At 40.7% G+C, this 16,850-nt stretch overlaps 1 protein-coding gene across 3 annotated transcripts in view; it reads right to left on the reverse strand.

Moving 5' to 3' along the window:
* The window catches only part of SLC24A2 (solute carrier family 24 member 2), a 365,867-nt gene that overhangs the window by 64,086 nt on the left and 284,931 nt on the right, over positions 1–16,850 (reverse strand). For all 3 annotated transcript variants that reach the window (XM_060199630.1, XM_060199631.1, XM_016193634.2), the window contains one exon: positions 15,658–15,776. In XM_060199630.1, the coding sequence (XP_060055613.1) occupies positions 15,658–15,776 (119 nt within the window). The remainder of the gene's footprint in view (positions 1–15,657; positions 15,777–16,850) is intronic.

A 16,850-nucleotide genomic window follows, 5' to 3' on the forward strand; every position in this document is an offset into this window, starting at 1 on the left:
TGAAGTCAAGAAGATAAAACAGCCTTCTTGCAAAGGGGAAGCTTCCTCTGGAAGAGAATATCTTAAAAAGCTCTTCATTGTCTGTGAAAAGTCTGTACAGAAGAAAACTAGGAGATGAAATGTCAGTGTAAAATTATTTCACTTGTAAAGAGGAGTTTTAAAACAGCAGGTTTGTAACAGGAGACAGGCCCAACTCTCAGGAGAATACTAGAATTGAGCGTGTGATGCGTGTGGCTCATGATTTCTACTAATCTTGCTGGGAAGCACAGCTCATTTTTCATGGAATTTGATAAAAATACAAGTGGAAAAAAGCAAGTTAGCACAACAGAAAGGCACTGAATCATTTCTGTGAAAGTGTGCTTTGGGTGGCACCAGCATTCTGAGCTCATGTCTTTTTTTTTTTTTTTTTTTCCCTTCTGACTCTGGAATCATAGTTCTAATTTATCCCACCCACCAGAGTCTTTCCAGCTTGGATGCCACAGCCTCACTCACAGATTCCACTCCTTGCCCACTGTCTATCTCTGATTTATTGCCAAATCTCAATTATTCCTCAGAAGTAACTATCAAATCTAGCTACTGCTGTGCACACCAAAACCAATACCCAGTCTAAGGCCTTGTTATCTGCTCTATTCAGGCATTTCTTTAGTAAATTTTACTAAGCAATACTAGTAATAGCAAGTACCTATTACAGCACTTAGTATGTGCCAATAACCATTCTAAGAGCACCCTATTCTCCCAACAGTGCGATAAAATAGGTACTATCACTTGACCCAGAGGGGTCAAGTGATTTCTTCTAGAGTTTCTGGCTTAAAAGACTAAAGCATATTAGTTTTTGTTTTGTTTTGTTTTCTTTACTAGTGCCCTGCTCAGTTCTGGCTGATAGTGGTGCTGGGAATTCTACCTGGGACTTCAGAGCCTCAGGCAAGAGAGTCTATTTGCATAACCATTATGGCAACTAATTCTAAATTCTAAAGTTCAGAAGGTTGGATACTAAAGTCTTCCTTCCACCTAAATTCCCCCTCACCCAGATTAATGTTCTGGAGGTTATTAACACCTTTCTTCAATAATCTCTCAAGCAAATGTTTCTATGCTACATTCGTTTCCACCCTCTCTACTCCTAAGTATAATAAACTGGGTACAATTTGGCATATGGCCTTTTTTTTTACCTTAACAGTATATATTGAAGATTATTCCCTACTATATATGAGAAGCTGCTTCATTTCTCTCTCTCTCTCTCTTTCTTCCTTTCTTTCTTTCCTTGACTGCAGATGGTCTAAACTAGGGATAGGCAAACTTTCTGTAAAGGGCCAGACAGTAAATATTTTAGATTTTGCAGTCTATATGGTTGCTGTAACATATGCTGCTTTTTTTTTTTTTAACTTTTAAAGATGTAAAAACATTTTGTCCTGTGGGTCATATGAAAACAGGCTGCAGGGTGGGGTCAATAGCATAATAGTTATGCAAAGAAACTTGTGCAAAGAGACATTTGGTTCTCAAGTGCCAGGTTCAATCCCCTGCACCACTTGAAGCCAAAACTGAGCAGTGTTCTGGTAAAAATAAATAAATTAAGAATTAATTAAATTAAAAATAGGCTGCAGCCTAGAGTTGATGAAAGATCATTAATTTCCTGACCCTTAAACCAAAGAAGTTATTACCTTGCCACCCCATATTCATTTTTCCTCTTTTCTGGCCTCTTCTTAACTATGCTAAATGGGCTATCATCCTGTGATACAAACCTGATGCTAATGTGGCTGATTTATTTATTTTATTTATTTCCCCACTTCGGTTTTCTTATTTATTATCTTAAAGACAAGTAAACATTAAACCCTCATCTTATTCTTGAATGGAGACAAAGGGTACTGGATAACTTTTTTGCTGCTGTTGTTTTTGTTGCAGAGGCTTCATGGCTCTGGGCTGACTTTTTCGGATAGAAAGAGACAGACAGGCAGGCAGGGAGAGACATAAAGGAGCGATAGCACCAATGCAGTGGGGACCAAATAACTTTGTGTGAAAACACTAATGTTGCGGCAGACAGGACTGCCCACTGCACAGACACTTGGGAGAATAAGTGCGTTTATTTACACTAGTGGGTCCAAGTCAGGATTGCTCCCAGAAAACCTGAACCTCAGATGGGGCTTTTTATCTGTGTTTAGCAGGAACGGTGGCTGGCTGCTCATGGGGCACGGCTGGCAGGCAGGAGCTGCTTGTGGGTAACTACAGGTGGTTTCACAGAAGCAGAATTTAGCTGTTAGAATGGAAACTTTCAAACTACGCAGGTTGTGACACACACACACACACACACACACACACACACACACACACACACACACACACACGCCCAGACTGGCTTAATTTAGTACGACTACAGCAGCCTGGCTCTGACTTCTCTGTGAATGCCACCTCACTAAATGCTACAAGCAAGCAAGAACTAAGAACATGACTTCTGCGGCTGTGTGGTGGTATACCTGGCTGAACACATGTTATAATGACCAAGGACCTGGGGACCTGGGTTCAAGCCTCTCAGTTCCCACCTACAAGGGAAAAGCTTTGTGGGTGGTGAAGAAATGCTATAGAGTTCTCTTTCTCTCTCTTTCTCCCTCTCTCTCCTCACCTCCCCATCCCCTTTCAGTTTCTTTCTGTCTCTATCTAATAAATAAACCAGATATTTTTATTTATTTATTTTGTCTCAAGGGTTATTACTGGGGCTCAGTGCCTGCACTACAAATTCACTGCTCCTGGCTCCTGGAGGCTATCTTTTTCCCTTTTGTTGCCCTTGTTGTTTTATCATTGTTGTGGTTATTATTACTGTTGCTATTGCTGTCATTATTGTTGGACAAGACAGAGAGAAATGGTTAGAGGAGGGGAAGACAGAGAGGGGGAGATAAAGATAGACACCTGCAGATCTGCTTCACCGCCTGTGAAGCGAACCCCCTGCAGGTATAGAGGTGTGGTGTAGAGCTTCTCCTGTAAGCAGTGCTTGAACCTAGGGCTTCACTCATGGTAAGGTGCATGCCACATAGGGTGGATTAGTTCCTGACTTCTGGCAGGGATCTTTTATAAGTGCAAATGACATCTGGAACTCCAATGGCTTTTCAGTTTCCTATGATCTACAACATGCACAACTCTGTAGCCACCCTCCAGTCAAACTGATAATTGTCTTAGATAATCCAAGTCTGTGGGAAATGTTTCATTAGCTGGATCCTCCCTAGGGTTTAGCTTCAGTTCAGATACCACTTCCCCAGAGAAATGTTCTCTGCTCTTCTAGAACATGTGGGCCACTCCCATGACAAGCACACTGACTGTCCAGCTCAAATTAGATTAGTTGCAGACTAAAAAATGTTCTGAACAGTTGAAGGATTTCAGCCCAGTTTGTCTTTCCTAGTGGACCTCCCCTCACTCTTCACCTAGTACTTCAGTCTCCAGTTCCACTAACTTTCTCATCAACAAATAAGTGCAAACTCCTCTTTTTATTTTTCCTCTCCTCTCCCCTCCCCTCTCCCTCTCTCCTCCTCCTCTCCTCCCTTCTCTTCTCTCCTCTCTTTTTTTATTAGATGAGACAAAGAGAAGGGTGGGGGGGTGTAGCATAATGGTTATGCAGACAGACTTTCATGCCTGAGGCTCTCAAGTCCCAGGTTCAATCCCCCACACCATCATAAGCCAGAGCTGAGCAGTGTTCTGGTAAAAAAAAAAAGGGGGGGGGTAGGTGGTGGTGCACCTGGTTGAGCGCACATGTTACAATGCACAAGGACCCAGGTTCGAGTCCCTGGTCACCATCTGCAGGGGGAAGGTCTTGCAAGTGGTGAAGCAGGGCTGCAGGTGTCTCTCTTTCTCTCTCTCTCTATCTCCCCCTACCCTCTCGATTTCTGACTATCTCTATCCAATAAATAAAAAAAGATAATAAAAAAATTTTAAAAAAAAGACAGAGAAATTCAGAGGAGGCAGAGAAAGAAAGATAGATACCTGCAGGCCTGCTTCAATTCCCCTCTTAATGACATTTACCACCTTTGCACGTATCAGTTTTTCCTTCTCCAAGTGACAAACTCCTACTTGCCCATCAACACTCAGTCCAAATGTTACTGTTCTTTCTTTTTAAAAATATTTTTATTGGGAGTCGGGTGTTAGTGCAGCAGGTTAAGCGCAAGTGGCGCAAAGCTCAAGGATCGGCATAAGGATCCCGATTCAAGCCCCCGGCTCTCCACCTGCAAGGCAGTCGCTTCACAGGCGGTGAAGCAGGTCTGCAGGTGTTTTGTCTTTCTCTTCCCCTCTCTGTCTTCCCCTCCTCTCTCCATTTCTCTTTTCTATCCAACAACGACATCAGTAACAACAACAATAATAACTACAACAACAATGAAAAACAACAAGGGCAAGAAAAGGGACAAATAAACAAATAAATAAAATATATATATTTATTTATATTATTGGATAGAGATAGAGAGAAATTGAAGGAAAGGGGGAGACAGACAAGGAAAGAGACAGATAAGACACCTGCAGCCCTGCCTTACCACTTGTGAAGCTTTCCCCCTGCAGGTGGGAACCAGGGGCTTAAGCCCAGGTCCTTGCACACTGTGATGTGTGCGTTTAACCAGGTGTGCCACCACCTGACCCCTAAACATTATTGTTTCTTTGAATCTTTTATATTTTCCCTTACCAGGGTCAGCTTCTTCCTCAGGCAGCATACCCAAGCAATTTGCACAGACCTTTGTGATCACACTGGAGCATAATTACATACCTAGCACAAGTTCTTATCCATTTATTTCTATATACTTTGAATAGCCTCAGTATTATGCATATATATATGTATATATATTTATCTTCTTTTTCATATTATCTGCACTGAGCTCCCTGAGGGAAGAGACACCTTGCATGTTGTTTAAATGGCAAGTATGGACACATAATAATACAAAAAGATAGCATCTAGCTCTGTGCCAAGTGCTTTATGTACACCCTCTCATGCAACCTTCCTAATAAACTTGATGAGCATCTTCTCAGACCACAGTGATTAAACTAACACTTAACAATCAACAAAAAATTAGTAATAGTTCCAAAATGTGGAAGCTCAACAGTACACTCCTTAACAACTTCTGGGTTAAAGAGGAAATAAAGGAAGAAATCAAAATGTTTCATGAGTTCAATGAAAATGAAGACACAAGCTATCAAAATATTTGGGACACAGCTAAGGCAGTACTGAGAGGGAAGTTCATAGCCACACAAGCACACATTAGGAAACAAGAAAAAGCACAAATAAACAGCCTGATCGCACACTTGAAGAAGAAGGAGGAGGAGGAGGAGGAGGAGGAGGAGGAGAGGAGGAGGAGGAGGAGGAAGAAGAAGAAGAGGAGGAGGAGGAGGAAGAAGAAGAAGCAGAAAAAGAAGAAGAAGAAGAGGAAGAAGAGGAAGAAGAAGAAGAAGAGGAAGAAGAGGAAGAGGAAGAAGAAGAAGAAGAAGAGGAAGAAGCGGAAGAGGAAGAAGAAGAAGAAGAAGAAGAAGAAGAAGGAGGAGGAGGAGGAGTAGGAGGAGGAGGAGGAGGAGGAGGAGAAGGAGAAGGAGAAGAAGAAACGAACCCTAAAGCAACCAGAAAGACAGAAATCACTAAAGTTAGGGCAGAAATCAATAACATTGAAAATAAGAAAACCATACAAAAGATCAATGAAAGTAAATGTTGGTTCTTTGAAAGAGTGAACAAAATCAACAAACCTTTAGCCAGACTTACAAAACAAAAAAGGGAGAAGACCCAACTAAATCGGATAGTAAATGAAAGAGGAGATATCACAACAGACACCACAGAAATTCAACATATCATGTGAGGCTTGTATGGTCAACTATTTGCCACCAAGCTAGAGAACCTGGAAGAAATGGACAATTTCCTAGATATCTACCAACTTCCAAAACTAAGTAAAGAGGAAGTAGATAACATGAACAGGCCCATCATAGCTAATGAAGTTGGAAGTTATCAAAAATCTTCCCAAAAATAAAAGTCCTGGACCAGATGGTTTTACAAATGAATTTTACAAAACCTTCAAAGAAGAACTAATACCTCTACTTTTAAAAGTCTTCCAGAAGATTGAAGACACTGGGATACTCCCTTCCAGCTTTTTATGAAGCCAACATCACTTTGATACCAAAAGCAAACAGGGACACAACCAAAAAAGAAAACTACAGACCAATATCTCTGATGAACACAGATGCTAAAATATTGAACAACATTCTAGCCAACTGGATACAGCAGTATATTAAAAAGACTGTTCATCATGACCAAGTGGGATTTATCCCAGGGATGCAAGGTTGGTTTAATAAACGTAAATCAATCAACGTGATCCACCACATCAATAAAAGCAAGACCAAAAACCACATGGTCATATCAATAGATGCAGAGACAGCCTTTGACAAAATACAACACCCCTTTATGATCAAAACACTACAAAAAATGGGAATAGATGGAAAACTCCTCAAGATAGTGTAGTCTGTATATAGCAAACCTACAGCCAACATCATACTCAATGGTGAAAAACTGGGAGCATGTCCCCTCAGATCAGGTACTAGACAGGGATGCCCACTATCACCATTACTATTCAACATAGTGTTGGAAATTCTTGCCATAGCAATCATGCAGGAGCAAGGAATTAAAGGCATACAGATAGGAAGAGAAGAAGTCAAACTCTCCCTATTTGCAGATGACAAGATAATATACATAGAAAAACCTAAGGAATCCAGCAAGAAGCTTTTGGATATCATCAGGCAAAATTAACATTCAAAAGTCAGTGGCATTCCTCTATACAAACACTAAGTTAGAAGAAGTTGAAATACAGAAATCAATTCCTTTTACTATAGCAACAAAAACAATCCAATATCTAGGAATAAACCTAACCAAAGAAGTGAAAAACTTGTATACTGAAAATTATGAGTCACTACTCAAGGAAATTGAAAAAGACACAAAGAAGTGGAAAGATGTTCATGGGTTGGAAAAAATAACATCATCAAAATGAATATACTACCCAGAGCCATCTACAAATTTAATGCTATCCCCATCAAGATCCCAAACACATTTTTTTAGAAGAATAGAACAAATGCTACAAATGTTTATCTGGAACCAGAAAAGACCTAGAATTGCCAAAACAATCTTGAGAAGAAAGAACAGAACCAGAGGCATCATACTCCCTGATCTCAAATTGTATTATAAGGCCATTGTCATCAAAGATGCTTGGTACTGGAACATAAATAGACACACTGACCAGTGGAATATAATTGAGAGCCCAGAAGTAAGCCCCCACACCTATGGACATCTAATCTTTGACAAAGGGGCCCAGACTATTAAATGGGAAAGCAGAGTCTCTTCAACAAATGGTGTTGGAAAAAATGGGTTGGAACATGCAGAAGAATGAAACTGAACCACTGTATTTCACCAAATACAAAAGTAAATTTCAAGTGGATCAAGGACTTGGATGTTAGACCACAAACTAGCAGACACTTAGAGGAAAATATTAGTAGAACTCTTTTCCGCATCAAATTTAAAGACATCTTCAGTAAAACGAATCCAATTACAAAGAAGACTAAGGCAAGTACAAACCTATGGGACTACATCAAATTAAAAAGCTTCTGCATAGCTAAAAAAACTACTACTCAAACCAAGAGACCCCACTCACAGAATGGGAGAAGATCTTTACATGCCATACATCAGACAAGAGGCTAATAACCAGAATATATAAAGAACTTGCAAATCTCAGTAACAAGAAAACAACACCAAAATGGGGGGAGGACATGGACAGAATATTCACCACAGAAGAGATCCAAAAGGTTGAGAAACACATGAAAAAATACTCCAAGTCTCTGATTGTCAGAGAAATGCAAATCAAGACAACAATGAGATATCACTTCACTCCTGTGAGAATGTCATACATCAGAAAAGGTAACAGCAGCAAATGCTGGAGAGGGTGGGGTGTCAAAGGAACCCTCCTGCACTGCTAGTAGGAATGTAAATTTTCCAACCTCTGTGAAGAACAGTCTGGAGAACTCTCAGAAGGCTAGAAATGGACCTACCCTATGACCCTGCAATTCCTCTCCTGGGGATATATCCTAAGGAACCCAACACACCCATCCAAACACATCCGTGTACACATAAGTTCTTGGCAGCACAATTTGTAATAGCCAAAACCTGGAAGCAACCCAGGTGTCCAACATCAGATGAGTGGCTGAGCAAGTTGTGGTCTATATATACAATGGAATACTACTCAGCTATAAAAAATGGTGACTTCACCATTTTCAGCCGATCTTGGATGGACCTTGAAAAATCCATGTTAAGTGAAATAAGTCAGAAACGGAAGGATGAATATGGGATGATCTCACTCTCAGGTAGAAGTTGAAAAACAAGATCAGAAGAGAAAACACAAATAGAATTTGAACTGGAATTGGTGTATTGCACCAAAGTAAAAGACTCTGGGGTGGGTGGGTGGGGAGAATACAGATCCAAGAAGGATGACAGAGGGCCTAGTGGGGGTTGTATTGTTATATGGAAAACTGCAAAATGTTATGCATGCACAAACTATTGTATTTACTGTAGAATGGAAAACATTATTTCCCCAATGAAGAAATTTAAAAAAATAATCTTGATGAGGTAGGTACCATTGCTATCTGTACTTTAAAGATGAGAAATGGTAGCAGCATTATGTAACTTTCAGCTTGCAGCTCTGGAATTTTCCACTTGGCTCTTTGGAGGTCTGTTTGAGCATATGAGTTCTCAGTGTATCAGGGTGCAACAAAATCTGTCCTGTTCCCCTTTATGAGACCAGGGGCACAGTTCTGCTCAGAGAAGGGTCAGTGGGACTAACTTCCCTGTAGCAAGGTGTTCCTTTGTGAGGGGCACAGATGTCCCTCTCTTGGCCAGATGGAGAAGCATAGTGACTAGGCTGCCCTCTGCACACCTGTGACTGTGCCATCCCCAAGGGCAGCCAGATGTCCTTGGGGCCCGACTCCCGCTGCCACATGCTGCTTATCCATGTGGACGTAAGCCGCTCTGCCAGCTCACTCTGGAGCTAATGCGACAGGACCACGGGGCTCTGGGCAGGAGGGCAAAAGCTAAGGAGGCAGAAGAGACAAGGGCAGAAGGAGCTGCTATTATTTTTTTTTCTAACCCCCTCCCCCCGACCTGCTATTTCTTTATCCTTTCCTTTAGCTTTTTTTTTTCTGACAGTTTCAAAATAGACAAATACCAAAAATATATATTAAGGTGCACAATGTAATGTAATAATTCAATTTATGTGTATCCTGTGAGGAGCAAAAGGGAACAGTAAATAAAATGAGAAGGCATCTTATGAAATTGAAGGCAATATTTGCAAGAATAATAAGGGATGAGTATCTCTTTTTTCTTTTTTTTTTGAGTATTTAAAATATTGAGTTGTTGGAAAAATCATGGTGCATTTTTCTCATACAAAAATTATTATCAGATGTCAGGCTTAGGAAAAAACTAGTATTCTCATTGGCCCTTTGGAATATAACTAAAATAGGCCTACTAATAGAGACTCTCCCAAATCTTCATCTGTAATATTCCAGCCTTTAGGTTCATGATTAGTTAACAATTTGTTTGGCTTTATATGTTAATTCTTTTTTCAGCCACCAGGTTCCAGATACTACCATGATGCCAACCAGACTTCCCTGGGCAGATGACCCCACCAATGTGTCCTGGAGCCCTGCTTCCCCAGAGCCCTGCCCCACTAGGGCTCTACCTGGGCTGGGAGTATGGATTGGCCTACCAATGCTCATGTTCAGCAGAGAAGCAATTACAGAAGCCAGACCTTCCACCTTCTGCACCCCATAATGATCCTGGGTCCGTATTCCCTGAGGGATAAAGAATAGGAAAGCTATCAAGGGAGGGGATGGGATACGAAGTTCTGGTGATGGGAACTGTGTGGAGTTCTACCCCTCTTATCCTATGGTTTTGTCAGTGTTTCCTTTTTATAAACAAAAATTTAAAAAAAGATCATGACTTTTCCAACAGTCCAATATATAAGAAATACATACATCAATGGCAAAAATACAAATACTTCAATTAAAAAGTGGTCAAGGATTGATATCTATTTATCTATATATATATATCTACATCTATTTCTATATCTATTCCCCCCCCCCCAAGAAGGCACACAAATGGCCCTTAGGAATACAAAAGTCTTAGCAGTCTTTTTTCCTTATGTGAAGATATTTTCCCTGCATGCTTCTTTCTTTTATTTCCCCTCCAGTTGCTGGGGCTCAGTGCTAGCACCACGAATCCACTAATTCTACTGGCCATTTTCTTCTCTCTTCCCCTGCCCCCCCCCCCCCCCCCGCCAATTTTATTGGCTAGGACAGAGAGAAATTGAGAGGGTAATAGGAAATAGAGAGGGAGAGGGAAAGACAGACAGACACTTGCAGATCTGTTTTGCCACCTGTGAGGCATCCCCCTTGCTTGTACCCAGGGCCTTGAACCTTGGTCCCTGTGCGAGTCCTTGTGCTTAGAACTATGTGCGCAGGCGGTGGCGCAGTGGGTTAAGCGCACGTGGCGCAAAACGCAGGGACCGGCATAAGGATCCCGGTTCGAGCCCCTGGCTCCCCACCTGCAGGGGAGTCGCTTCACAAGCGGTGAAGCAGGTCTGCAGGTGTCTATCTTTCTCTCCCCTCTCTCTCTGTCTTCCCCTCCTCTCTCCATTTCTCTCTGTCCTATCCAACAACAAAAAGCAATGTCAACAATGGCAATAATAACCGCAACGAGGCTGCAACAACTAGGGCAACAAAAAGGGGGAAAAATGGGCTCCAGGAGAGGTGGATTCATGGTGCAGGCACGGAGCCCAGCAATAACCCTGGAGGAAAAAAAAAAAAAAAGAACTATGTGTGCTTAACCTGGTGCACTACTGCCCAGACCCCTCCCTGTATTTTGCTTCAAGGAATAAGGGCAGCAGGCACCAATCAGTATGCTTTTATGCTAAGAATTGCAGCTCTCCTGGTGTAAGGGAGAGGAGATCGCTGGCTTCTGCTTGTGGATATGCTATGATTTTTCAGTTCAGTGGGAAGATTTTCTTTAGAGAAGTGGGTTGCAAACTTTTGGGTTATAGAACCAGCAGCTCTAAAATCACTTGGAAAGTTGTAGAATTTCAGATTCTAGTTTTCTTTTTATTTATTTTTATTTTGAAATTTTTTTATTACCTTAATTTATTTATTGGATAGAGACAGTCAGAAATGGAGAGGAAGGAGGAGATAAAGAGGAAGAGAGACAAAGAGGCACCTGCAGTACTGCTTCACCACTTGCAAAGCCTTCCCCCACAGGTGGGAACCAAGGGTTTGGACTTTGATCCTTGTGCATTGTAGCATGTGCACTCAATCAGGTGTGCCACCACCCGGCCCCTCTAAGTTTTCTTTAGATCTTACAAATCAGGACCAGAATTTTAAAACAATTCTCAGGTAATTCATAAGCACATGAAAATTTGAGCAATGTGGACTTAGTATGCCTGATTAAAATGCATGGGGCTCTTCTCCTAAGAATGTTTGATTCACTTGATCAGGATGAGATCCAGAAACCTAACAAGTACCATCTATTTTGTGGATTTGCCTATTTTTTTTAACTTTTTATTTATAAAATGGAAATACTGACATGACTATAAGATAAGACAGGTGCATTTACACATAATCCCCACCCTCAGAACTCAGTATCCAATCCCCTCCCCCCTGATAGCTTTCCTATTCTTTATCCCTCTGGGAGTATGGACCCAGGATCATTATAGGGTGCAGAAAATGGAAGGTCTGGCTTCTGTAATTGCTTCCCCGCTGAACATGGGCATTGGCAGGTCAATCCATACTCATATCCTATCTCTCTCTTTCACTAATGGGGCAGGGCTCTGGGGAGGCAGGGCTCCAAGACACATTGGTGGGGTTGTCTGCCCAGGAAAGTCTGGTTGGCACTTTTTTTTTTTTGGAACAATGGTGGTCTAGAAGCACAGTTACATGTGTGAAATAGTATAGGCACTGCATTTAGAGAATTCAAAGTTCAAGTCTCAGCCCTGCTACCTACAAACTTGGTCATCCTGACTAACTGCTTCATCTTTCTAAACTCTAGCTTCCTCAGCTATAAAAGGAACATACTGAGTACTTCAACCTGTGCTGGGAGATCATTCACCAGATAGAGGGCATGCATTTCTATGTGTGAGAATTTGCACCACATAGAAGCATCATGGATAACAGTGGGGTATTCCATGGATGGTGGAGTAGCTCTTTGTTATTTTTCTTCTCCTGGTCTCTCACTTTCTTCTATCTAAAATAATGAAAATAAATAAACAAAAACTGACTTAGGAAAGTCATTCAGTGGAGGCACTGTGTGTTCATAAAGCTCTGGGTTCATTTCCCAGCACTGTATAAAGTGCTTGTATGTTCAGCTCTGAGACTTAAAAGTGATAATACATGTATAGTGCCTGGTACAAATCTGTGGCAGAGAGACAGAGAGAGAGAGAGAGAGAGAGAGAGAAGATAGCAAAAATGGTTATGCAAACAGACTCTCATGCCTGAGGCTTTGAAATTCTAGGTTCAATCCCCTACACCCTCATAAGCCAGAGCTAAGCAGTGCTCTGGTAAAAACAAAAATATAAAACAAACAAAAAAACCTAAATTTGTGACACAGTTTATGAAAATGTTAAACATTACAACTACTAGATCAGACAGCTACCTATTGGTAGCTATACTACAACTACTAGATATGCATAGGCTGAGTATATGTTCCTTCAGTCTAAGCACTTAAGACTTCAAATGTGTAATCAGACTGAATTTTACCAGTGGTCTCAAATTGTTAATACATTTTTAATAATGACTTGTTCTTTGAAGTGTTGACTCTTCTAAAATCTTAAACCAGGAATAGAATAGAAGCAACTGGTGGCATTACTTTATAAGACACAGCTATATATAAATAATGTTAAAGGACATAAATTATGGTGATGTCATGTATGATACAGCAAATCCTAACAATGGGATTTTCAAAGTTAACCAAATTGCCAAATAATTTGATTATAGCAATAACTATTTATTACCTTCTTAAGTCCTAAGATAGCAGGAACCTCTCGCTTCCTCTATAAAGCCCATAATTTTCCCAGTCCTGGAACCTCTAGGGTAGGGCTCACTTTCCTGCATGCTTCTCTCAATTCATACCAAATGATACTGGCATCTGCTGATCCCAACCTAATCAATATAATGCATCACATCACCTCAGCATGCTTCACTTCAGACTATGGCCAGAGACATCAGGCATAGAATGTCAACCATTCAGCTTTATTACTTGGGTGAGGCCTTTCCTTTCTCATAGGATTCTATTCCATTTCAGCTGGTTCACTTCCTAACAAAGCCTCTAAACCTAGATATAGACCAGGTCCTATGAGATAGGGCATATGTACATATGTATCCATAAATTAGGGCAAAATATATACCTAAAAGCAAAAGTGCACAATAGTCTTCAGTGAGTCAATATATGCAGCAAGGAAGTAGAAAAACCTAAAAAGACACCTTAAAATGCCCAATGAAATAGTGTCCACATAGATTTAGATACCCTCCTCACCTACTTCCTATTACACTTCCTTCAGTTACTCCAAAGCTAACCTTATCAAAGTAAGGACTACAAAAGCAGAATAAAGGCAAGAAACTGGCATACTTTAATGATGACTCTTTAGTCACTATCAGGTCACCCCATCATCTGGTGCCCTATTCGGGGAGTCCTGAGATTCCCAAACAGACATGGTGGGCCTAGACTTCTAACAGATCCCTCTCTCCTTTGTTACTGGTCATCTCCATCAGGAACAACACAATAGACCCCTTTGTGTGCCCCAAAGGACCCTGCCCTCAATGTGGATCAACAATGGTAGAGAATGTTCCAACCTCTGGGAGGCTGGACAACACACTCTATTTACCACCTGACGAAGATGGGTCCTGAAATTGGGGTAGCTTGAAACATTCCTACTCATGACCACAGAAAGTGAGCTCAGATCTACAGGTATACAGAGGTTACATAGGCTCATAAGCTGAATATGGGCCCCAGATCAAATCGATGGAGTATACAATCAATATTTGTATACCTTTCTCACATTTGGAAGCTACTCTCGTCCCTGATCCAGCTTCCTAGCCTTTTTCCAGCCATGATACCATCTCCCTAGACAATAACTTGGGTCCACTTGCATATCAGATGTCAGGCTCAGAAAAAGAAAAAACAAAAACAAACAAACAAACAAACAAACAAACAAAAAACCCCAGTATAGCCCTTGGCTCTTTGGAATATAACTAAAATAGGCCTACTAGCTATCTACAAAGGAGAGACCCCTCAAATCTTCATCTGCAATATTCCAGGCTTTAGGTTCATGATTAGTCAACAATTTGTTTGGCTTTATATGTTAATTCTTTTTTCAGCCACCAAGTTCCAGATGCTACCATGATGCCAACCAGACTTCCCTGGGCAGATGATTCCCACCAATGTGGTCTGGAGCCCTGCTTCCCCAGACCCCTGCCTCACTAGGGAAAGAGTGACAGACTGGGAGTATAGATCGGCCTACCAATGCTCATGTTCAGCAGAGAAGCAATTACAGAAGCCAGACCTGCAACCTTCTGCACCCCATAATAGCCTTGGGTCCATACCCCCAAAGGGATAAAGCATAGGAAAGCTATCATGGGAGAGGATGGGATATGGAGTTCTGGTGATGGGAACTGTGTGGAGTTGTACCCCTCTTATCCTATGGTTTTTGTCAGTGTTTCCTTTTTATAAATAAAAATTAAAAAAAAAATCTGGGACCTGTAGAACCTCAGGCATGAAACTTTTATGTTATAATATTGAGTGATCTTTCTGGGCCTTTTGTGTTATTTAACCTTGGTCCTAACTACTGGATGGTTTCAATCTCATGTAGAATTTATAGAACTGTAACCTATGAACTTACTTAGTAGTAGTCAAACTGCTACTAAGATTTTGTGAGAACTATGGGTGGTTTTTGTTGGGTGGGTAGGGACATAGAACTTTGGTGGGTGTGGTGTGGAACTATTCTGTGTAAACTTACAATTTTGTAAACCACTATTAAATCATTAATTCAAAAAAGAAAACATAATAATAACCTTGGTCTTAAAGGCACAGGGAGGCAATTAGGCTATAGCAGTTATCAAACTTTAAGAATCACGTGGGAAACAAATTCAGAAGATTTGATGCTTGAGTCTTTCAATGTCACACGTCTCACTGAGAAGCAATGGTTAGGGAATATGTATATTCACTCAATAATGTTAGAGTATAATTTTAAATTAATTAATTAATTTGTTATTGGATAGGGACAGAGAGAAACTGAGAGGGGTGGGGGAGACAGAGTGGGAGAGAAACAGAGAGACACCTGTTGTCCTGTTTCACCTCTCATGAAGCTTTTCCCCTACACGTGGGAACCAGTGGCTTGAACCTGGGTCCTTGCACACTGTAATGTGTGCACTTAACCATCTATGCCACAGCCTGGCTGTTAAAGGATAATTTATCTGAGGGATCTGAAATACACAAAAAAGGATGAACAAAGAATGCATAGTGTCTGCACAGTGGGGAACTAGGAGCTTGTTGGGTCTATACTGCTGTTAGGATATCAACCAATATATCAGAAGAGAAACAGAAAAAACAAACAAACAGTTAAACAAAAAAGAACATACCTGAGCTTCTGCAGCTTCAATATTATGGGAGAGATTTCCATTTTGTATAGGTTCTGAAGCATCACCTGGTGGTGTCATTTCAACTTCTGTGCTGGTGCTGTTTGGGAGCTCGATTCTTTCTGTAATATAATTTACACACACACACACACACACACACACACACACACAGAGAGAGAGAATGAAATTTAGAGAGTCAGTGTGGGGTAAGAGGCATATTGGAAAGAACACCCTCTTTTATTATTTTAATGGCTGGAGAGAGAAGACACACACTAACTTTTAGTTAAAAGGTCATCCAGAAACTCAGCCAGCACTAGGAGTATTCTTGGTGTTACGTGTCCTACCTCCTCCAAGTCTAAGGTCAGCCCAATCACAAGAAAAACTAGAACTGAACCCAAGCATCCAAGGCTTTTACTTTAAGCAGCATCTTTCTGCCAGAGCCAAGTTAACAAGTGGTGTAGAAAAACAACTTGTGTAAGTTAACTGAAAGATCACAAGCAAATATGATCTATCCAAGAGACTTCTGGATGTGACTTTATGTTTCTACAATGCAAAAGTGAAATCTGCATTCTAAAAGGTTCGTCAAAGTTGATAGAATTGTAAAACAGAAGGAAAAAAAGTGTTATAATTTTAACCCCATTAACTTTTATTATTTAGTTTATCTCCTCCTAATTTTATCTCTTCATACATTATACCTTGACTATTTTCTTAGTGAGAGATTTTCCCTGAACTAGAGATTGGGATAACAGGAGAGGCAGAAACTCTTCTAAGAAGTGTCATGTATTTTCAGTGCAGCACTGTTGGATTTTGTCAGTAGATAATTTTAGTTTCCTGGGCAATAGAATCATTTATAGCATAGATCTAGATGAGATGAAATTTAGTGTGAATTTAGAATTAGCTATATTACAGTTACAGACAGGAGAAGAGAAACATCATGTTCTGAGTTAAAATAAGTTGCCTGAGTGCTATGATCTGGTGACAGAAAGTTCAGAGAAATGTCATCCAAAAGGGACCTATGCAAGAATTTATTGTATTCTTAAGAAAGGAGAGTCGGTGTCATTTCTTAGGGACCTGCCACTCAGCTGAGGAGCGACCAAGTGAATTATCTGATAATTCAGTGTGTGTGCTATTGGCAATATCATAGGCACAAAATAAGGTTACCAGGAAAGAATTTCAGAAGGATGACTCTTTGTAAA

Source organism: Erinaceus europaeus, chromosome 10, assembly GCF_950295315.1.
Source record: "Erinaceus europaeus chromosome 10, mEriEur2.1, whole genome shotgun sequence".
In the NCBI taxonomy this organism is placed as follows: Eukaryota; Metazoa; Chordata; class Mammalia; order Eulipotyphla; family Erinaceidae; genus Erinaceus; species Erinaceus europaeus.